We start from the raw sequence: 10,226 nt of genomic DNA, 5'->3' as shown, positions 1-10,226 counted from the left end.
TCCCACAGGTGTCCAGGCCAGGGCCCTCCGAGGATGGACCTCTTCCTTCTCTGACTAGCCAAGGGCTGCTGGTCCTTTTGTTCTGCAGCCTGAGCCCAGCGTGCATGGGGGCCACAGGACAAGGTGAGCCTGGTACAGGAAAGGACTGGCAGAGAGAAGCAGGGCAAGGCCCCATCTAGGCAGGCAGGAGCCGAGGGCAAGGTTCCAGTTAGGAAACTGAGGCAGAAGCTGGACCAAGCAGAGGGAGCTGGTTCTTCCACCAGGCTCACCTGGCCCACTGAGCAAAGGGCAGGAAGTTCATTCCAGGCTCTGTCCCCTTGGGGAGGTCCAGGACATGGGAGGTATCAGATCTGGCACCATGGGAGCCAGGAAAGCTGGCCAAGCTGACCCTCCCCAGCGCAACCCCTGTGGTGGCTTCTCTAGGTGGTAGCATTGCAGCGCTCCCCAGCTTGGTCCTGGAAAGGCCGGTGGCCTAACCTCTTCTGGGAACCCCTTTTCCCAGGGCTCTATGAGAGAAGGGGTGACTGGCTGCTCACTGCCCACCCTCGTGCCCACCTCCATCCACACGGAGAAGCAGGGCACAGGCACTCCAGGCCCAGACACATACGCATCTACTGGGTCTGTTTCTCTGGAGAGCCCTAGGGGCTCCTTCCTGGCCTCCTGCCTGCGTGAGTCGAGGAGCCATCTGCCCCCCCCACCGCCCCCCGAGCTGGGAGGTACGGAGGGTGCAGAGGCGGTGCCTCTCCCCCAGCAGGGCACACCGAGCCCATGGTGCCAGCTTCTGATCACACCTGTAGAGCCCGTGTGGCTGGAGCTAAGAATGGCCCAGAGCACCGCACTCCTCCCTGGAAGCTCCCTGTAGCCTTGCTCACTGAGGCCCAGAACGCCTTGCAGGAAAGGGCTCAGGACCTGCGGGCTGCGGGTGGCGTCTCGATTACACTCAACGAGGACCTTCTAGGGCAGCTGGGGTCCCCGCAACATGAGGTGACAAAGTTAGAAACAGGCACCGGGTTGGAAACTAATGTATTTCACCGAAAAGGTTGGGGACAGAGTGATAGACTCTGTAAGTCAGGTCGGGAATGGGCAGTAAGGCCCTCAGAGATTGGGACCACCCAAGGAGCCCTTTCCTCAAATGCCAAAAATAAGGCATAGTTGGCAGCTGTGGTCTGGCCTGGGCTCAGGATGCTTGGGACCCTCTGGTCCTTCTCACCCCAAGTGGAGGCTGGAGCAGGAGCAGGGGTGGGAAGGGGTTCCCTCCTTGGCTGGGCCTTCATGGGAGGGGAACTTTGACCTTTGTACCCAAGAAGAGGCCAAGCCCCAAGCCAGCGGGCCATGGGGAGTAAAGACCCCCAGGCCTCCTGAGGGCCTCCTGGAGGAAGTGCTCCTGACCTCGTCTGGGGGCAGAGGAAGGGGGAGGTTGAGGGTCGGAATCCATCTCGGCGCTGGGCCAGGAAGCGCTCAGCGACTGCACCGGTTCCCATGGGCAGAGATGTGGGCCCGCCCTGGTTACAGCCCCCACTGACCCAATGTGACCAAAGTCACGGGCAGTGGGCAGCTACGGGGACACCCCGTGTGGCTGGAGCTAAGGACAGCCGGCGCAGGAGTTCCAAGCCCGGGGAGGGGGGGCGGACAGAAGGTGGGGAGCCAGGCTAGCCTGGTGGACACCTCAGTTCTCCTTGCCTGCTGGGGCCAGGCTCTGCGGGAACAGCTTGGAGTGGCCAGAAGGGGCCAGTGAGTGCCCTGGAGAGGACTCCAGCTTCACCTTGTCCAAGATGGTCTTCTTGATGGAGGCTGGTGAGACTTTCTCCTGGTCAGCCATGGACTGCAGCTCCCTGGGGGGGCAGTGAGGAGTGCTGGCTCCAGGCCTCTGCCTCCCTCCTGAGCCCAAGGGTCCACCAGGGCAGAGGGGGCACCTGCCCACCTGGGTTGCTGTGCTGTCACTCCCGTCTCATGTCCTCCTGCCAGCCACTCCTCCCCCAGACAGCCATCTGCCTTCCTCTCCCCTCGTTCAGATCAGCTCGGGTCACCGAACCTACTAGCAGCCCCCCGGCCCAGAACCCATCACCACCCCACTGGGCCCTGGGCCGTATCTGCAGGCCCTGAGGATTGGCGCCAGGAGGGCAGCACGGCATCCGAGGCAGCCTTGCCGTCACATTGTGGCACTTGGAGAAGTTCTGGGTTTCAACTGGGGGGCAGGCAGGGAGGTGACAGTGCCGCCTGTCCATCTTGCGGACCTGAGCCGGGCACCACGGCTCCAAGCCAAGCCACCAAGCTCTGCTGTCCCCCCTCTTGGATTTTCTTTCTGCTGTCACCCAGCTGGGGACACTGAGCATCTGGCCAGCTGACTTGCTTCATCTCCCCAGGACCGGGGAGGGGGTGAGGAGGGTGGGGCCCACCTGGGGTTCCCTCTTGTACCTGCTGGCCTGCCTCCCCGGCTTGGGTGACCAGCCTGGTCTGCGGGCTACAGCTGGGGAAACTATGGGGGGAGCACAGCGTGAGCCCAGAGGGCAGCCGTCCCCCCAGGGGCCATGGCTGCTGAAGGGTGCTGCCAGCTGTGACCCCAGGGCACCACTGCCAGGCTTCGATAAACGTCTGTTGGGTGAATGGCTGAGCAAAATCTGCAGGGGCTCTGGGGAGCGAGGCGCGCGGCTGGGGCCCACCGTGTGCGGATGCAGGAGGCCTCCACGGCGTTGATGAGCAGGGAACGGAAGCCGCCGCTCTCCAGGACGTGCAGGGCGTGGATGGTGGCCCCGCCGGGGGAGCACACGTTATCCCTGAGCTGCCCGGGATGCTTCTCCGAGTCCAGTAGCATCTTGGAGGCCCCCTACAGCCAGAGAGAGCAGCTGGCTGCCACGGGAGCGCCTGTCCGGCCCACAGGCCTCTGCCCCCAGCCCCGGGCACCGTGCACCCACTGACTCTCCACCCACCTGCCCCCATGCAACAGCATCAGGCCCAGCCAGGAGGAGCCCCCACCAAAGGATCGGGAAGAACACTGACCAGCAGAGCCTGGGCCCCGAGGCGGACTGCCAGGCGCCTGGGAAGCCCCATCTTCACGCCCCCGTCAGCCAGGGCCTCCAGGGCTGTGAATGCCTGCAGGGAGAGGACAACTAAGGCCCCACCCTGGGCCCTTCCTCCTCCTCCTTCTGGCACCGGCGGGTCCAGCAGCTCTGCCCACAGCAGCCAGAGCAGGGAGGAGGGCGGAGGATGTGCCCGGAGGCCCTGGAACCATCCATCACCACCACCACCACCCGCCGCCCATCCCCAGGCCTCACATAGGCTGGGCCGCTGCCACTGAGCCCCGTGACGGCATCAATCAGGTCCTCCTCCACCTCCGTGCAGAAGCCCACGCTACCCATGAGCTGCTCCAGGAGCCTGCCGTCCTCCACCTGGGCGTGGGTGCCCGTGGCGTACACGGTGGCCCCCTCCCGCACCACGACCGGCGTATTAGTCATGCAGCGGATGACTTTGGGGGCTGGCTGGAACGCCATCAGCTTCTGGAGGAGAAACCAGCTGTGTGTCTGTCCTGCCCCTTGCCCGGCGCAGCGTGCCGGGCGTGAGGGTGCCCCCACTCACCCAGCTAAGCGTTTCCTGACTTCCAGCTACGGGCTGGGCCGCTGGGCCCACTTCACAGCCAGAGCTCCTGAGCGCTGTACAGAACACACTCGCGTCCCCTCCACAGGTGCCCCTGGCCTAGAGCCACAGTGCCCACCTTCTCGATGGAGCTGATGGTGACACCAGCTGCGCAGGACACCACGATGTGCCGATCCTCGATGTGGGCGCCAATCTCGTCCAGGATAAAGGGGATGATGTGTGGCTTCACGGCCAGGAAGAGCACGTCGCTGTGCCGCACGGTCTCCTTGTTGTGGGGGGTCAGGTTCACTCCCATCTTCTGCAGGGAATGCAGCGTGGGCTCAGCCTGGCACCGCAGCTGGCTGGCCCCCCAGTATCCTCCCCAAGCTAAGAGCCCCACACGTGGACTAGGGCAGAGCTTGCTGAGACTGGACAGCCGGGGTTGGAGGCTCGGTATGGCGCTCTGACAGCCCCCTGCCACCCTTCCACCCTGAAGTGGAAGGAGCGCTGCTCTGGGAATGTGATCCTTCCGCAAGAAAAGAAGAGATGTGCATCCCCGCCTTGGGGGGCTGCTGTCTTCCAGGGGTGCGTGGCATTGGGGGGGCTAGTTGCAAGCTGGGGGCCCGCCCCGCCCTCGCACCTGGGGCCCTAATTCAGCCCTGGCAGCGAAGCTGTATTCAGTGCCTGGATGTGTCTGACCTGGCCCCAATCCCGAGGCCCCGTCTGCCTGGCTCCTGCGGCCCCGGGGGGGGGGCTCCATTTGGGGGGCCCCATTCCAGTCCAGCACACCTTCCCTGCTAGCCGCCTGTGTACCTGTCACCCAGAGGCCAAGAGCTGAACAAGAGGGGCTGTGAGCAGGCCAGGAGGCAGGCTCTGGGATGCTGTAGCCCGGGCCCTCCTCCTGTGTGGGGGGCGGCGAGCTGTCTCCCCCTGGGGCCTTCACACTTGGCTCTCAGGGTCCAGGCTATCGCGGCTCTCCCCAGCACAGGACTAGCCCCTTCGGGGACTGCCCCCTCCCACCCCGCACCTACCCTGAGGCCAGAAACCGTGGGCAGGTCCATGTCCGGGGAGCTGGCCATGATCTTGTGGGCAGCCACGATGCCTGCAGGTAACACCCTTCCTCAAGGCCTGCCCCCCATCCAGTTCCCAGGAAGGGAAGTGGAGATCCCCCACCCCCAGCAGGACAGCCAGCCCCCGCCCACCCCAAACATCACAAGGACCCAGTCCCACAGGACTCAAACAAGGCGAGTCTTCCAGGCGCCCAGCTCCCGCGCCCGCCCGGCTGAGGGACCCACCTGCCGCCGTGAAGCCCTTGGCCAAGGCAAAGGCCAGCTGGCCGGCGCCGATAAAGCCGACGCTCATGGTGTCGGGCGCGCCCACAGCTCCAGGCCGGCACCGGCGCTGCAGGGCAACTGCGGACCAGACGGGGCAGGATCCGGGGCAGGATCCAGGGCAGGACGTGGGCGGGCAGTGCCAGGCCTGGCCCCGCGCCCCGGCTCCCCCCGGCTCCCCCCGTCTCCTCCCGCCCCGTCCAACTTTCCCCCAAGCGCCCGCCAGCTCCGACCGGGCAGTTACCCCCGTCCCCGCCCCGCGGAGCCGTCCCCGACCTGCTCCCGGGGATCCCGCACGGAGGACACGCGGGCGGCCGCGCCGGCCCCCGGAGCGGGTCAGAGCTCCGCGGGGGCGACGCATCGGAGCCCGGGCCCCCCCAGGCCCCCCCAGACCCGAGCCGGGACGCGGATGCGCGTCTCCCCTGCGCCGCCCTCACGCGCGACCTCAGCTGTGCCCGACCCCACTCACCGGTCCCCGCGCGCAGGTCGCCCAGGCCCCGCGGAGCCGCGCCCGCCACGCGGCACCCCAGCCTCCCGGCCCCGCCCCCGCCGCCCCGGCCAATGGGCTGCGCGGCCGCCAGGCGCCGGCCAATCGGGGGCCGCGGGGGGCGGTTGCATCATCCGCTCTCCCGGGGCCACGCCCGCGCCGCCCCCGCCCAGCCGGTCCGCGCCCCCGCGACCGCGCGTGGGGACTGTGCTGGGGGCTGCGGCCGAGGGGTCCCCGCGCGGGGCCTGGCGGGGGGACACGCGGACACGGACACGCGGGTGTCCTCAGTCGCGGGGCCGGTGCTTGCGGCTACGTGGTCATCCTGTTTGGAGAAGCCCAAACTGTAAGATTTTTGCTTGCTTGCTTTTCTTTCTTTCCTCCCCCCCACCTTTTTTTTTTTTGTGGGAGGATTGAAAACAATTTGCAAAATGGAAACATTCAAAAATAACACCATTTTGATACTGTGTTTTGTCTCTTTGAAATTTATTGTACCAAGAAGCTTGAACACTGGAGAGGGTACTCTAAGCTTTTGAGAATCTCAAAATTGGGGGGCACCTAGGAGGCGTAGTTCAGTCCCCTCTGAGATCCAGACCCTCTTCTTCCCAAGTGAGGTTTTATCTGCAAGTGTTTTTTTTGTTGTTGTTGTTGTTTGTTTGTTTTTTAGATTTAGTTATTTATTCAGGAGAGACAGACTTGAGAGAGAGGCAGAGACACAGGCAGAGGAAGAAGCAGGCTCCTCACCGGAAGCCCAGTGTGGGACTCGATCCCGGATCCCGGAATCACAACCTGAGTCAAAGGTGGGCACCAAGCTACTGAGCCCCCCCAGGCGTCCCCCTGCAAGTCTTTACCCAGGCTCAGGAGTGACTGAGGCCATAGGCTTGTTACCATGTAAACCTCCCCAAACAGATGCTTGGGGTAGGTAGTGATCAACCGGTAAATAGAGGAGAGATCCCATAGTGCCCTCCCACTCCCGTGGAACACCCCATGTCTACTGACATCTTGTCTGCAGCGTGCATGGAAATGTTGGGCCCTACCTTTGGGAGAAAAAGTCATTTTCTCGCTGTGGACATGCTCAGGGCTCATGGGAGTTGAGTTTGCATTTGGGTTTCAGGACAGTCCAGGGTCCGTCAGCAACACGGTTAAGGGCAAAGTAAGAAGCAATAGTCATGGAGAACCCATTCTCCCCCAGGGGATATGGTTTATTTTTTTCAGTTCTGTAACTTAAATGGTAACAAGGTACCCTCAGACGGGATCCAGCATTCCTCTGGTGGATATGCCCCAGAAGCAGGGCTGTGAGCTCTTGTGGACACGCTGGTGGCCACCAGCACCATCAGACCACTGGGTAGTGACGGTGTGGGCGACTTCCTGGCATCCCCCACTTAGGTGCATCTGAGCATTTAGTCCTTACCCTCGGGGGGAGGGGCCGTAGCAAGAGGCCCTACCCCAGTTGACACCCCCAGGATCCATGCCCACCAAGCCTCACGACCCAAGTGCCCCTCCCCCCGAGGCCCCTACCCTCCAACCTGCCCCCAACCCCACCCCACTTGTCCAAAGTGGACTGTCTGGGGAGTGGCCCAGACTCAAACCCATACACATCAAGGCCAGCAGCCCCACTGAGTTTTGCCTGACGATACATAATCAAAGGCCATGACCCCTTCTTTAAAAAGTCCTGTTTTTCACTGATAAGAGCAAATAACTCCTTCCTCCAAAAAGAAGGAGTCCTCTGACCCAGGGAGTGACTGTCAGCAGGAGCATCCCAAGACAAGCGTCCTGGAGGACTTCTGCCAAATGTAGGGCCACTGGGGGCACCAAGCTACTGGACAATGAGGAGATTGGGGAGCTGGCAACAGATAAGCGTTTCAGAAGTTCAGCTAGAGAAGGAAGGAAGACTGGTTAGTGTCCAGGCCCCCCTGTGAGCAACGAAGGACGTGGCCCCTATGCTCCTCTGTCACCCGGAGACGTACCCCTGGCCCCCGCTCCCCATCAGCCAGCCAGGGCCGTTGGGACACCTCAGGCCCCCGTGGCTCCTGGTCCCTCTGGTGATTGGCTGTGGAGCCAGTAATGCCCGCACCCTGCAGGTAAAGGACGGGTGTCATCGTGCCGCTCCGACCTGCCAGGTGAGCCCTGCTCCCCTGGTCTGTGTGGTGCCCGCTCAAGGGGCGCAGGGCCAGGGAGCCTGCGGAGCCCACGCCTTCGAGCTGCTTGGGCTCAGGCACCCTGGGAACAGCAGCCCCGCCTGCCATGGCCATGCCCCTGGCGCCCCAGCAGGAGTGTGGGGTGCCGCAGGGGGCGAGACAAGCTCTGCCTCACCCTCCTCTCCTGCCGCCCACATTGCCCACTGCCTGCTTCTTCCCCTGGAGGCCGCCCACGGCCTGAGGGAGCCCGGCTCTGCCGCAGCCCCCGCCCCTCCCTGGGGCCCGTCGCCAGCCTTTGCTCTGCTCACACTGGGGGACGGCCCAGGGGCTGCTGCTGCCCATCGCCCCTCGGTACAGACTGCTCACCAGAGCCGGGGTGCAAGTCAACACTGGCGTTTATTCTGGCTCAAGGCTGCTGCCATCTCAGGGGCCCTCCTGCAGGTTGCTTTGGGGTGGCCCCGTCTGAGCTCTTGAGCGGGAGAGGCTGGCTGGAGCGGGGCGGGTGACAGCCCAATGGGCCCTGGTGGTCGTGGCCGGGTGAACGATGCTTGCTCGGAGGTCACGGGCCTGTGAGTACCAGAGGGGTGCTCGGTGCCCGGGCTCTGCGGCCCCGTGGCTGTCCCAGGCTGGGCCCTCCCCGGTCAGGGCTGCCCTGCGCCAGCCGGCCTCCCCGGGGCCCACAGCGGGCACCGCAGGAGCTGCTGGCAGGGCTGACGGGGGCGCCTGGTGGGCACTCCCTCACCGGGGCGGGCGCCCTACTTCCCCTCAGCACTCTGGGCTCATCGTGGGGCTGCCCACCTGCGGCGGGCCCCTGCCGGCCCCCGGCACTGTCCCCAGCCTGCTGAGGCCGCCCTGTGCGACCACACCACGAGTCCTGCTCTTGTTACAGCCACTCAGAGGTGGGCAGGCTGGGTCCCAAGTCCCAGCTCCTCTCTGAGCTGGCACGGACTCCCGCCCCAGCAGCACCCTGCTGACACCCGAATGTGGTCTCCGGGCACGTGGGGCTGCCTCCAAAACCCTTGCCTTGCTGTCCCCACCTATAAAGTGGGTCACAACAGCATCTGCTTCAAAGGCTTCTCACATTACAGTGGGTAGCACGGAGCCAGGGAGGGCCAGGACATGGGGAGAGACAGAGGGGGGGTACAGACAGAGACGAGATGTGCACAGCAGGAGAGAGGCAGACAGCGGCAGGGAGCTGCCGGCGGGGAGGTGCTCGCCTGGGTCCTGCTCAGGCCTTGATCCGCTCGTCTTCCCCCTCCTCCCCTTGCTGAGCCAGAAATCCAGGAGTGCTCAGTTGGTTGCCTCCCTCCGGCTTGCTACCCGGGGATCTGGGTTCACCTGGGTCCCCTCACGGAGCCGCAGCCCCTGGAGAGCGCGGGTGGGCAGCGGCTTCCTGCAGAGCTACAGGGTGGGCACGAAGCGGATCCTCTGGGAGTAGGCGAGGTCGGCAATGTAGAGGAGCAGGTTGACGTAGGTGAAGGTGGCCACGACCAGTTGGCTGTCCCAGGAGCAGCTGCCTCTTGGGCAGTCGGGGGGCCGCCCAGGCTCACCATACTTGGGGTCGAAACAGAAGACAGGCCAGATGACAGCGGCGCTGAGGTAGAGAAGCACGGCCAGGAAGGTGTACACCACCACCAGACGGTCGAAGGGGCAGCCCAGGCCCCCCGTGTGGCCCGTCACGCTCAGGGCCACCACGGCCACCGTGGCCAGGAAGCACAGGCTGTAGACAGCCACACACCACTGGGTGGCCACGTAGCGCCCGTAGCGGCTGTCGTAGACCAGTGCCCCAAAGATGATGCAGGCCACGAAGGCCTGGACGATCTTGAGGAGCCCTGAGACCGTGGCCATGTAGCTGGTCACCTGGCCTGGCCGGGCCCGGGTCAGGGCCACCTCCGCGGCGTAGGCCAGGAAGAGCAGCCCGGCGAAGACGCTGGCCGCCAGGCGGAAGTCCCTGGCTGTGCAGCCCGCGGGCTCGGGCGGGCACTCCAGCCGGGTGAAATAGAGCGGGTAGATGACCGCGGCCGTGGCCGACAGTAGCGTGGCCAGCATGGCGAAAGCTGCTGTGAAGTTGCCCCAGGACAGGTGCAGGCAGCTGTGGAGGCGGGTGAACTCACAGGCCACCACGAGGCCCGACAGGGCAAAGCAGAAGCCCCAGGCAGCCATGCAGAAGGTGCCCTGCACGCCCGCGAAGCCCCCGCGGTGGGCCACCAGGCTGAAGGTGGTGCAGCCGAAGGCCAGCTGCAGCGCCCGGGCCGTGCCCACGGGGGACGCCACGGCGCCCAGGTGCAGGTACCCGCCCCCGGGGGGCTCCATGGCGCTGCCCATCCGGCTCCCTGGCGGGCCGCGGGCCCTGTGCCTCCTGGGGTGGCTGTGACAGGTGCCGGGCGCCTGCAGTAGCGATGACGCCGCCGCTTGACATTGCAGCCGGGCAGCCTCTCCGCGCCTGTGGGGCGCAGGCCCCCCCCCGCCCCCCCCACACTATAAATAGGTGCTCACGATTCAATTGGAGCCCCGGAATAGCAGCTGAGAGCGTCTGTCCCCGGGCCGGAGGGTCATCTGACCCCTGCGCCCGCCGCCAACCCCCGCCAGGACCGTTAACCCCTTGGCTGCTGGCGCCTCCCGCCTCCAAAGCACCTGCGTCTAGCCCAGCGTCTGTCTGGTCTGTCTGCGGTAGGCTGCCCCATTGCCTGCGGGGAGGGGAGG

At 65.1% G+C, this 10,226-nt stretch overlaps 2 protein-coding genes across 2 annotated transcripts; both read right to left on the bottom strand.

Annotated features, from left to right (window-relative positions):
* Positions 1-1,006: 1,006 nt before the first annotated feature.
* PYCR1 (pyrroline-5-carboxylate reductase 1) lies at positions 1,007-5,434 on the bottom strand. Its single transcript, XM_025468349.3, has 8 exons — positions 5,371-5,434; positions 4,866-4,982; positions 4,602-4,672; positions 3,710-3,889; positions 3,273-3,494; positions 2,998-3,090; positions 2,661-2,824; positions 1,007-1,832 (listed from the first exon to the last, which is right to left on the bottom strand). The coding sequence occupies exons 2-8, from the start codon at positions 4,930-4,932 to the stop codon at positions 1,667-1,669; spliced, it is 963 nt and encodes a 320-aa protein (XP_025324134.1). The 5' UTR covers positions 4,933-4,982; positions 5,371-5,434; the 3' UTR covers positions 1,007-1,666.
* A 407-nt stretch (positions 5,435-5,841) lies between these two features.
* Positions 5,842-9,961, bottom strand: MYADML2 (myeloid associated differentiation marker like 2). Its single transcript, XM_025468350.3, has 2 exons — positions 8,862-9,961; positions 5,842-8,090 (listed from the first exon to the last, which is right to left on the bottom strand). The coding sequence occupies exon 1, from the start codon at positions 9,846-9,848 to the stop codon at positions 8,925-8,927; it is 924 nt and encodes a 307-aa protein (XP_025324135.3). The 5' UTR covers positions 9,849-9,961; the 3' UTR covers positions 5,842-8,090; positions 8,862-8,924.
* Between the last annotated feature and the right edge of the window lie 265 nt (positions 9,962-10,226).

Source organism: Canis lupus, chromosome 9, assembly GCF_003254725.2.
Source record: "Canis lupus dingo isolate Sandy chromosome 9, ASM325472v2, whole genome shotgun sequence".
Lineage (NCBI taxonomy): Eukaryota > Metazoa > Chordata > Mammalia > Carnivora > Canidae > Canis > Canis lupus.
This window is presented reverse-complemented; position numbering and strand designations above follow the sequence as displayed.